Source organism: Platalea leucorodia (assembly GCF_965183815.1).
Source record: "Platalea leucorodia genome assembly, chromosome: 8".
Classification (NCBI taxonomy): domain Eukaryota; kingdom Metazoa; phylum Chordata; class Aves; order Pelecaniformes; family Threskiornithidae; genus Platalea; species Platalea leucorodia.
The window spans coordinates 52,130,061-52,142,926 of record NC_138830.1 but is presented as its reverse complement, the minus strand read 5'-3'; the positions used below and the strand labels follow the sequence as shown (position 1 = coordinate 52,142,926).

At 42.8% G+C, this 12,866-nt stretch overlaps 1 protein-coding gene across 1 annotated transcript in view; it reads right to left on the bottom strand.

Moving 5' to 3' along the window:
* CMIP (c-Maf inducing protein) overlaps positions 1-12,170 on the bottom strand; it is a gene marked incomplete at its 5' end in the record, with an annotated part of 139,797 nt that extends 127,627 nt beyond the window's left edge. Inside the window, one exon of the mRNA XM_082319830.1 lies at positions 11,874-12,170. Within this exon, the coding sequence (XP_082175956.1) occupies positions 11,874-12,170 (297 nt within the window). The remainder of the gene's footprint in view (positions 1-11,873) is intronic.
* Positions 12,171-12,866: the final 696 nt, after the last annotated feature.

The following is a 12,866-nucleotide window of genomic DNA, read 5'->3' as shown; positions in this document are numbered from 1 at the left end:
ATACTACTTCGAGCCCCTACTACACAGCTGGAGTTGCTATTCCTTCTGTAAGGAATATGTGAAGAAGTATCAGTCTTCCTGCACTGAAAGAATAAGCTGAAGCTCCTCTTCCAGTCCCATAATCATGCTACAACCTATTTACTAACGGTAGTAGTTTACAGCAATTGCATAGATTTTCTTCTGGGTTAACCAACGACTGAACGTCATCTGCAACATGATGTTGCCTTCTCTTTCTCCAGACATCCAAAAGAAACCTCTCTGTTCTACGTCACTGTTGGATAGGGAACACGATTGCTTCAATGAACATGATTCATCTTCTGCAAGGAATCGAAAGGTACTCAAACTATGGGCATTTGAATACTGAAGCAGTAGGACAAGGACACGGATGGACCTCATTCAACACAAGTCCATCAAAGTAGATGGAAATCTCCTCTGCTGTGAAAATTAATGGTGTTCTTCAAAGAATCCCTGGGCCTTGCACAGTTTTGCCCCCCCCCCCCCCCTTTGTTTCTCAGAGCCAACATACTAAGCGAGCTGTTCGGATGACAGAACACCTTAGCGACAGTCAGAGCATCCGAGGAAGGCACGCACTCACAACTCTCCGGCACTGACATCCAATGCCCTGCCTGGCACTGTAACAGCCAGGGCAAAAAAATCTCTCATTGTGCAACTACATTTTCAAGCTGCCAGGAACAACTCGACACTCAGATCCCCAACTAGAATAACTGCATAGCTACCGGAAAAAAAGCTGCAGAACTGCATCAGCTTACGCCAATGGCTCGTAAATCCACTCTTTAAGAGTCCACATAACTTTCTACTTTCAGTTTCTTACCTTCTTACAGCTTACATTGTAGTAGAGAGAAACGTGGTGTTTTGAGATGCTTCTGCAATCACATTTTTCTCAAGCGATTCCTAAATTTAAGAGCTCAGCATCAAAAAGTTTGTACAGTAAATCCAAGGTATGAGAGGGAGAAAGAACAGCTGATCTTTTTTCAAAAACGGATCGCAACACCCTACTTCTATAGTGATTTTGGAAGATCACTCTCATCCTGAAAATTTCAGTGCAGTCAAGGTTTCCCTGACTTACTCTCTCTACTTCTGAAATCAATCTTAACAGCCTCTAAAGAAAAAGCAAAGCGCTAGGTTGTCAGAAGGGACTATCAGGAGAATGCACAAAGCACGCACGCCGCAGAAAGCAAGAGGCTTGAACTGATTGGCACCTGGTTCCCCGACAGAGATTTTCTTTGCAGGAAGACTGAAGGGTAGCAAGAAGAGCACGACACCCTGGGCCACGTTCTGCTGTCAGCCACTCTCCCACACTTCCACTGATTTTTTCATGAGATTTACAATCATTAAGAAAACGAACAGCCATCAAAATCAGGAGGGAAGATGCAGCCTGGTAGCCAAAGCAAAGAAATTCCGTTTCTGCTCCAACTCCTACCAGAGATTTATCGTGAACATTAGGGCAGGGCACTTCAGCTGATACTATCAGGACATGCTACCAATTCTTGGTGTCCAACCTAAGACACTCCAGAGTGAACCACAGATGCATACACCAACTGAGAAGGAACTGCAAATTAACCATGAACCAACAGTAGCAGACATGTCTGAAAAGTCTGATCTACATTTATTTGTCTCTGTTTTCCGCATGTATAAAAACACTGACCATAAAACACTTTGAAACAGATGAAGCACAGTGAAGCTGAAACCCAAGGACTTGTAGAATGAAGTCATTATACTATCATCCAAAAATCGTTTTTTCTGATTGTTCTAAAGGCCAAAAATAATCCCTCTTTTTTTTGTTCACAGAAGGTCAAACAGACATTCATATTTATGGAAAAAACATACACACCCTTAGTATTTTCATTAAAAAGTTGGATTCCACTTGGCAAGTTTCAGAAACTTTTTTTTTAAAAGCAGTTTCTACTTTACTATTAATAATGCCCATCCCTGAAAATGGATAACAAAGTCATTCAGTCTTATTTTAGCTGCTTGCAGAGATAGAGCAAAAACATAGCCTGCTCACAATACGCACTAATTGTATTACAGTAGCAACAAAAAACTCCGTGGTATAACAGAACCCTATTACAACAGGAACCAGACATGCTAAGAGACACCTGCCGATCCCTAAAGCTTATAGTCAAACAGCCAAAACAGACAAAGACTGGGAGGAAAGGGCCACCGCCATGTAAAAAACAGCAATATCACAGCTTTACCATTGAGAAATATCTGCTCCATATTGTTTGAGACATATTTTTGGGAACACACCATGGGTACCTTCAGGAGATTTAGGAAAAAAAAATTTTTCATTTAAAAAATATCCAAACTGTCTACCCGTACATGCGATTACCTAATTTTGCTCAGTTAGATGTTATTTGTGTCTAGACACAAATAAAGAATGAGGTGATTCTTTTGTTTACAAAATTGCTGCTTTACCTTTGGGTTAACATCACCAGAAATACCATCCATAAAATATGCATAGACGTCTCTACGCACACTTCAAAAATATGTACAACTGATTTATAAGAGAAAAAAATATTATTTCTGATTATCACTTGCAAACACAGTTTCTCTTTAGGCCTAAGAAAAATATTATATAAAATATAAATGCAAAAAAAATTATATTTGGGAATACAATTATGTATTCTCAAAAATACCCTCTGATTTAGCTTAATCGCAGCTTTCTTCAGGCAACATTTATTGTACCACATGTGGCATCTTTGTAGGCAAAATCCTACAAAACCTAAATCCATTTCTGTGTGGTTTAAGATTTGAGTTTTAAATTTTTCAAAAGGAGAGAAAGATTTTATTTTATTCAGCATTTCTTTAAGCACTGGAAATCCAAGAAGCAAAAGCCCTTTAGAGATAGTTCCAAGCATTCGACATCCCCATTCTTAGTATCACAAAATTAGAGATTTGGAGTTTGAGAAGCATTGGATATTCATTTTTTATTCATCTTTTTTGAAGCCCTGTTTATTACTCTTCTCCTCAATGAGAATGAAAGCAATTTTTCCTTTTAAATTTTTCATCTAATGAGAAAATCATACAATCTCTGGGTCACAGGAACAAGAGCTTTAGGGAAACTGCAACATACTTTGAAAAGTGCAAGAGCTCTTACCCTGAAACAGGTGGTAATTCGGAGCAGACAAGGGAGAGAGACACTTCAAGGGCCCATAAAAGGCTTATCCCATTTTAAACCTCACTCTTTGCCACTGCCTCCAAAGTGAAAATTGCTACAGATGCAAATATCAAGCAAGACAACAGCAGAAGCAGCAGCACAATCTTCTTATGCCTCCGAGAAACTGCCCCTGTAGAGGATTCGCTCTCATGCAGGGTTCAGCCAGGACCACGTATCACAGCAGTATTTCGGCAAATTTCAAGACCAAATGGGGGAATAGAGATCAATTTGCAGCAAGCAGCATTTTTTTCTTAATAAACCTCTATTGTCCAGGGAAGAGAGGCAGGAGGGAGCCGGCACATGCCCCGCGGAGCAGCAGTGGTGCCTGGCAGGACCTTTCCAGGAATCCTGCAGGAGAAGGGCGCACACCCCGGTGCAGCCTGACCTGGGGCTGCTCAGCAAGCTAGATCGCGTTTTCCTGCATCGCTGACATCGGCTTGCTCTCCTCGCACAGTACCTTGACTTTTCAGCTACTGGGACGTGAATTTAAAAAAAAAAAAAAAAAAAAAAAAAAACAAAAAAACCCAAACAAAAAAAAACCAAAGCAAGAAACACACACTTGCCCTGTCAGTAATTACATTTGCTGATCCACCACAACTCTACTGAATAATTAAAAATCAATACGCTGCAGCAAATCACATGCATTTTCCCCAGCTTTGCAGGATATGAAGGCGCAGAGGAAGCACTTGGTCCCATGGTCTGTCATGCCTTGAAGATGTTCATTGCTCTCCTTGCCAGGGCTTTCAGACTGCAGGGAGCAAGTCCTCATTAGTTTCTCTGTCCTCAGCCCCGGTTTTCCCCACAGACAAAAGTAATGTCACAAACTAACTTTCCAACAGGATAGTCCTGTCTAAACGTTGGCATAAAATGGGTGAAATAGCAACAGCTTCTATACTGGTTCTATCTAACAGGGAAATTTCCAGCAAGCCTCTCGCTCATAAAAGAGCCACTCCTCCTAGTGCAGGCTGCTCAACACCTCGAGATCTGCCAACCACAGGAAAAAAGTGGGGCTCTGTTTTGTAGAGAGCCGTACAAGCCTAACAGGAGTCAGCCATCTCTCCCAACCAGCAGCCAACCTGAAAGCTGCACGGCGATCTTTCGCTGAACTTTTCTGCCTTTCCGAACAGCACATCCTGCCATTCATGTTACAAGCGATGAATGGTAATCCCCCTCCTCAAATTACCCTACTGATTTCAACGGAGCGAGACCAAGAATGTACGTGACCGAGTGTACTTCCAGTTCCGATTTTAGTCATTGCAACTTGACGAGTTTCTTGAGCTCAATTAGTAACAGGCACACATCTAGCAGACACACTCAAATCCAGAAAAAACAGATGCCTTTTTTCCGAAGTTTCTCAAAAAAAGGGAAAAGACTTAAAATTATTTAAAAACATACTGAAAACTCAGATTAAAGTAGAAGGAAATAGCCTTCACCATAAACTCATGCCCTGGACACCAGCCTGTGAGCTGGCACGTTACCTGCTTTTGTCTTTCCCACTCTGTTGGCCCTGTACCATCAGTCATGGAACAGCCCAAGAGGCAAAGTCAAGAAATCACTTGAAGTACTGGAAGTGCCAGTACGGGTAACATGAAACGTCCACAAACCCCGAAACAAGACCCCCCTCCTCCAAAACCTAGAAAGCATCGTTAAATTCTCCTAATTTTTAAGCCTATGAAGTGAAGGCCTTTTAGTTTAGAATCTGGTTCTGACTTCTTCATGTTTTCCTCCACAACCACAAGAGCTAAAACTTCACTCACCGTTGACGTGTTCGGTTATAATGTATGCTTTTCAATTGTCTTTTCCTTTTCCTGGTATTGCCCCTGCATTCTTAAATATTGTGCAAAACAGGAAAATTTTACGCAATGATTTAATAATACATTGTTTTTGGCAGCAATTCCAGCCTACCATGTTTCCCCCTGTCTTCTTCCTCAACCGTCTGGCAGACTATACACTGAAACAGATCAGTTCCCTGATCCAGTTAAAAGACAACAAATCTGCACAATGTTCAAACAGAGAAAGTGTTCCCCAGCCAGTTCACACAGATTTTCTCAACTTGACCCTGCAAACTGTTCAGCACGTACAAAAGACAGATTGACGCGGTATGGCACAGATGCAGAAATGAACAGCACAGGCCAGGACTACCTAAGACAGCACTACTGCTGATGACACTGCATCAGACTGTGCGAAAAAGTTCTTTTATTGAGTGCACATACATGCACAAGCGCTCTATACGGATTATACACGCTAAAGTATCAATCATCTTCAAACACACGATTGTTTATGGAATCAAGCACTACATATCTATAAACACACACAGATGCAGAACAGAACTGATGCAACTAGCACTGCTCAAAACACTAATAAACAAGCCACAATCTACCCAGGCAACCCACAATCTAATTACTTCTAAAGACTCCAAAAGGCTTGAACTATTTGAGGTAGGTCTCTTCTTTCATAAACCCTATGTGGGGAGATGAGTCCAGCCATGCTTACCAGCATAGAAGGGAATGAGAGAAGCCATTTTATTGTATCACGTTAAAACTCACCTGCTATTTAGGAACTTCGAAAGTATGAACAAATGATATGCAATAAATTAAACAGTTCCAAAAAATTACTCCTCCCTATGTACTAAACCTACCACCTTTTTCCTCCAAAAACATCCTTCAGTGTACACAGTTCTGTCCATGATTTCGGTGGCACCAAGGCTTCAGCCTCTGTTCTCTCACTCTTGCTAACAACGCAAACCTCAGCTTGCAAACTGGAACATCGATGCGGATGGGACCCTCAACCTAGCCTTTCACCTCTGAAAAACTGAACGTCCTTTTTGTGTTTCACAGAATCAGGTGTGGGTAAAATTGTTTGGGTCAGAAGGGACCTTTAAGGATCACCTAGTCAAACCCCCCTGCCACAGGCAGGGACATCGTTCACCAGATAAGGGTGCTCAAAGTCCCGTCCAACCTGATCTTGAACCCTGCCAATGATGGGGCATCCACAACTTCCCTGGGCAGTACGCCCTTTCCCAGAAGGACCACACCCCGACTTCGATGATCTAGCAGACTCTTCCCACCACTAGTTACGATGTTCCACTACAAAAAAAAAAAAAATAAGGACGATCTCGCAGCTCCACGAAGGCTGCTGAGCTTCTCCAGTCCCTGCTCTGATGCAGGATCAGCTCTCCATTGAGGACCAGAGGCAATTTACAGGCTTCCTCTGGGGGACTATTACCACCACATCTTTACTCCCCAGCCAAAAAGAAAAATGAGGCAGAAGTATTTCTGAGTATCCTTTTTATTTATGCTCTTAAACATGTAAAATTTACTGGCTGGGTGTTAACACTAATAGCCTTAAGAGCTCTCGCTCTATCAATGAATATAGCTTCTGTTTTCATATTTTATATAAGCTCTGTGACATATAAACACGTACCTTAACACTACTGAGTTATAAATATGCTTTTTAACCACTGTAGGAACTATATATTCAAAGGTATGTTTGATAGGCATTAAACAGCTTTAAAAGAAATATCATTTTAGGTTTTCTTATGCCAAGCTACAAACTAATACAGCAATAAAATAAGTTTGTCACAACAGAATAATATTCCATTAAATCATCGAGTCTTCAGAAAAATTTGGGTTTTGTTAATGCAGGCGCGTGCCTTCCTTCACTTCTGAAACAGAATCTCAATTTCAGCAGCAGAGATAACATGAAGCAATTTGTTCTCAATTTGCAGAGAATTCTAAATCATCATGGGTTGTATGCAGATTACGAGATTCAATGCTCTTTCTGACGTGCCTGAAGAAAACACCTGATAGATAGCAACAGGGTAATCCAGAATAGGCAAAAACTCGTACACCCAAAACCCATACATACCACTTCTTATCAAATGAAAACAAGCATTTGCAATAGTAAAAAAAAAGAGAAATATTATTTTTAAATAGTAATTTAGCATTCCATTGTTATAAGGGATCAAAAAAATTATCTTAAATTGCTTTGTTATTTATGTGTTCATACTTATTTATACACATAATGATGGTAGGCCCACCAAGCTAGTTTTAAGTCACATTCGTAGAGCCACATCAATAGCACAGGACTTAAGGACAGCGCTTGGTTTACCAAACAGACTGTTTACTTTACTTTTTATTATTATTATAGCTAATTCATAATCATTCTATTTGGAATCTGGAAAATGCTACAATATTCCTTTTCCAGGAAAGCTTTAAAAAAATTCTTCTTACAAGACTGTTTTGAAACTTCGGAGCTCTGCATAATATTTCCCACTTGAGCTAATTGTTTTTCAAGGGAAATTTAATTTTAAAAAGCATGTTTTTCTAACTAATGGGAACCTGTGCTAAAGTAAACAATGAGTCCAGCTTGATAGGAATTTTTGCTCTATCTTTACCAAAAGAAGGAAGGAAAGACATGTAATAGCGTGCTGAAACACATGCAGTAGCAGAATTGTTGAATTCTAAAAAACAATTAGAAGACAATTTTCTACTCCACTTCTCCTATTTCAAACAGATCATCCTGCCCTGCCTCATTTAATATTAATTGGGTATGTTCTTGTCTCTAGAAGAAAATATAAATGCAGCTCCCTAATCCACTTTTACATTCTTGTTTCAAATATATTTCTGATTAGCTAGCTCGTCAATAAACTACTGTCCCCATACATCGCTTTCGTACAGAAGAAAGTTTAAAAGACACTGAAATCTTTTCAGGATTGTCACCAGCTTTGAATATAACATTACATTACACTCAACTTACCTGCCAAGGCAAAACCAAGTAATGAGAAATGGGCAGGGAAAGCCAAAGTTTCCACCTCCTTGAGGGATATTAATGAATAACTTCATGGTTTCAATTATGTCTTATCTTCCCAGACGGGAATTAGAGAGGTCATCCCTAGCCAACAAAAATTAATCCCTTATTTATTCTTTCCTTGTCTTCTGCGCATACATATGCATCACAAGCCTTTCTTGCAACCCAGTACTTCAAAACTCATTGTCCCAAACATCTACTCCCAACTGGTGCAAGAAAAACAATGAGAGAGAGAAGCAGAGCAGACACATGAAAGGGACAAGGCAGAAGGATGTTAAAGGCACAGAAGTACAGTTATGACAGCTACATATAAACTACTGAAAATTAAATTTTAACATTTCTGGTGAAGATAGCCATGGGTTTATTCTTCACACCAAAAAAAAAAAAAAAAAAAAATCACATAAGGAATATTAAATTAGATTTTATTTCTGTCTTTGTTTTTACTATCACTGCCCTTCAAGCTGTGCAAGGACAGATCTCACTGGAAAAAAAATTAGTAAGGGTGCTACATTTGAGTTTGGTAGGTGTTTATAAAATAAACATTATTCCTCCCATGGGGGAGAAAGTCAGATTCATCCCCAGGCAAGCTGTTGTCTGGCAAACAGAGTTTGTAAGTATCAAAATTTCCTACTGGGACTTTAGCATTTACATTTAAAAAAAAAAAGTTACAGATCTGTATTTACTTTCACCGAAAAAACCTTAACCAGAATGAAAGCCTGGACAAGATGCGAGTGAAACTGTAATGGTGAAACTGTACCATGTTTAACCTATTCTTTGAGAAATGAGAAACATGAAACAAACAATGGAAACAACACATAAATCAGATAAAGTCCCAACACCTATGGTTATCGGTCTCTCCACTCCACAAGCTAATACCGTTGCATTTGTTAACTGAGCGCATATACCAATTCAGAATATAATTATTTTTATTATTATTCTTTTTTTATTAACATGGACTTATTTTAATTGAAGCAGTCACTTGTGATAATGTCAGGAAAAGCACTTGGTAGAGAACATTATTTTTTTCCTCCCTAAATTTTGCTAAAATAAGATGGCCTAACACTTGTTCCATTGCATTCTTGCATAGCGCTTCTGCTACGGAAAGCTATCTTGTCAGCACAAAACATGTAACTGCCTAATTAAACAGCGGAAGTAGTTACCTCTTGCAAAAACCTGTAGGTAGGGTCTCATTATTCACTTATATGTGGGCACATACAGCGTCTACCCGGGGAAAAAAACTGCAGATGAATAATCCACACACAAACTAATGCTAAGTCCGATATTGCAGCCCATGCACTGACAAGTAAGAGCTTGTGGGGAGAAGACTTTAATTCAAATATATGTCTCAAGTGACAATAAAAAGGATAGAAAGTGCCTAGGATCAACAAATAACTTATCCACTGTACACAGGGACATAATTTGCCGGATCAGGATTTAGCTGTCATTACAACTTTTGCTTTCAATTGCAAAACACAGTGATGTTATTTTCCTGTTCAATTTTATTCATGTTATATAGAATGCAGTAAAACTCGTCATGCCAGAGGATTTGCAAAAGGATGATGCGAAGATTAATTACTGGCTGCTCATAAAGCACCCTGCCTGTGGAAAGCCCCATGTGTAAAAAGGACCTTGTTATCAAAGTGGTTGAGTGCTGCCAATGCTCACTTTCAATGGACAGTATGGATATTTTTCCTACAGCTCTTGAAAACCAAACTAGTTGCATTTAAATATCTACCTACAGTTTCAGGAGGTTTTGGCATTGAGCCTGTACCCCACTTCCGTAAGGGGTAGGGGTGAAACTACCATGCATTCTGCTTAAATCACATCTTTTCAGCTTAAAAAAAAATTAAAAAAAAAAAAAAAAAAATCTAGGTATCATAGAACCAATGTCTGAAAGATACCTGCTAAACGTACCCATACATTCAGGCAACAAGTGAACGTGGATCTTATCCTAGTGCCCTAATTACTCCCTGGAAACCAAAGACGCTACCTGAAATAATAAAGCACAGATATTTCTGCGAACAACGGTATTTACTGGCTGAGTTAGCGCTGGAAAAAAATGATAAGGCGCAAGACCAAGCACGAAGAGCACTGCTTAACAAAATGGAGCCTGCAATGGTACGTACAATGTTTTAGTATCTTCTTGCTATTTATATACATGAAATACTTAGGAATGAGAACACCTCAACGTTAATTAAAGCACGACCCCATAGGATTTGAGAAATTTTTTCAGAGATGGTTTCTTTGGTGACAGCTTTGCCAGCGAGCAGAGTTTGACGTCTCCTGTACAAATACAACTTCATGCCTAGTATTGCCACACTGCAGAGATTAACGTCTGAAGCACGATCGTGCCTCTCTCTACCAGTATCCTCCTCCTCTGCTCAGAAATAATCGGCTACGGATACTGCCGGGAAAATGCCTCATCTCCACTGACATTCAACTTCCCCTCTACGCTGATGGTATCTTAATAAAATGAAGAACTGCAAAAACTCCTTGTGCTCATGTCTTTTGGGGGTTTTCTCCAGCAATGCTTGACCGAGTCCTCCTTCTCCCTTTACACAGTAGTTCTATCAAAGAAAGAAAAATATTCCCTTGGAAACATCCTCGACAGCCCGGTGGAAACGGTAAGCAGAGATGTCATTGTGGCACAAGAAAGAGCTCCGTGAGAACAGGCAGCTGGCCTACCTGAAGGTTAAAGTAGCTCCCACTGAAAACCTGCTTTGAATACTCCACAGCAGAGCATGATGCAGGAGAGGCGTTTACACACGCTACGTCTCCACGTATCAAAGTGTGAAAAAATCCAACCTCCGAGTACAGCACAGACTGGATGAAACCCATTTAAATACACCATTAACAGAAATCCACACAAAAGCCAATCCACTCTCTCATATGACGAGTGTCCTATAGGAAGGCCAGAATGAAGCCATTGAGAAAAATGAGAGCTTTACATATAAATCAAAAAAGGACACGATCGAAGTACTGAATGATTAAAAATCAGCGTAAAGCATGTTTTGTGAGCTGTGTTAATGGCTATTAGACAAAATTTGGGTGTAGTCACATCACATACTATACGAATGCTCAAATAATACTGGCCATGAAATTTTAAGAGGTACATGTAAATATAAATCATATTTTTAAAGACTGCATCCGTCTATTGTACATCTTTTGTACTGTTGATATCACCACCTTGCATTTTTCTCTTGCATCATTTTCCATTAGGAAGAAAACCCTGAAGGAATCTCCGTATTTTACAGTCACATCGCCAGTGTCTGGGCAGGGTATGTGACCGCCAAATCAGCGCCCCAAAACCAGGCCTACAACAAAGCAAAGACGGTGCAAACCCCGAGCCTTCGCTCCCGAATTAAAAGCATCCTCTGCCTCCCTCACCTCCAACTTGGCCAACGTGCCAGCAGATATCTGCCGGCTTTGGTTTCAGATAGAAATGGCTCGCTGTGGCAATTTCATGTTGGTGTCGCGTTGAGAAAAAATAAAAAAAGAGACAAAAAAGGCAAAAAAAAAAAAAGCAATAATAATAATAATAATAATAATAGAGGAAAACTAGACTTGCTCGGAAAAAAAAACACCGAAACTGCAAAATTAAATATCCCTAGGATTACAAAGAAGGAAAAAAAAAAGCCCCCCCGGCATTCCGGGATTCTCCCAAGCCGAGCCCCCCGCACCCCGACCCCCCGGGGACCCCGCAGGGCCGGCAGCACGGCGGCAGAGGCGCGGGCATTCCCCCCCCCCCCCCCCCGGCCCCGCAGCGGCGGCTCCGTCCCCGCAGATGCCCCGCGGGGCGGGGAAGCCGCCGGGTCCGGGCCCGGGTCCGCGGCCGCGCCGTGGCCGCCCCCCGCGGCGGTGGCGGCGGGCCCGGCCGGGCTCTTACCGTGGCCGAGGCGACGCTGTTGTCCGCCAGGGTCAAGTGGTGCGGCTCCCACCGCCGCAGGAACTTGGAGGTGAGGATCTTGCTGAGAAACGTCCGGGGGTGCCGGATGACACACACCTGGATGTCCCCCTCCTGCAGCAGCTTGTACCTCATGCCGTTGCAGTGGAGCAGGGCTCTCCGGCACGGCGCGGCACCCATTTTATTCCCCTCGGGAGCGGACATCTCGCCCAGCAGCGGCTTGCTCTCCTCGGTCTGCCTGCGGTCGCTGCCCCCGCCGGAGCCGCCGGTGCGATCCATGGCAGCCCCGCGGGTCGGGGGTGGCGCTCGGCGGCGGCCGCCCGGGGAGACCGGTCTCTACGGGCGGTAGAGACGGGTACAACCGAATAAAATAAAAAATAATTTTAAAAAAAAATCCAACCCCGCGCGGCGGATTAAAAAAAAAAAAAAAAAAAAAACGCTGAAGGGGGGGAAAAAAAAAAAACCTGTCAGAGAAGATGGGGGAAGGGATTGAACCGCACCGGAGGGGGGAGAAGGGGGAAGGGGGGAAAGGGAAGCGATAAAAATCCTTATTCAAACTTCAAAATCCGCCCCCGGCGGGTCTCAGAGCGCCGCGTCCATGCTGCCGGGCGGGCGCCGGCCGAGCGCAGGGTCGGCTCCCGGCGGGGGCGGCGAACAAAAGCCGGCGGTGGCGGCGGTGGGGGCTCCCGACGGCGGCGGGGGCTGCGGGGCGTCCGGCCGCGGTTCCTTCCTTCCCCCCGGGGCGTGTGCGCGAGAGCGTGCGGCGGCGGGCGCGCGTGTGCATGTATGTGAGTGCGGGTGTGCGTCCGTGGGTGCGGGGGTGTGCGTGTGTGTGTGTGTATGTGTGTGTGTGTGTGTGTGTGTGTGTGGGTGTGCGTCCACGCGCGCCGCCGCCACCGCCGCCGCGGGAGGAGGCGGTGAGAGGAGCGAGCGCTGCCGACTGCCTCTCGCCGGAGCGGCTGCGGGCGCAGCCGA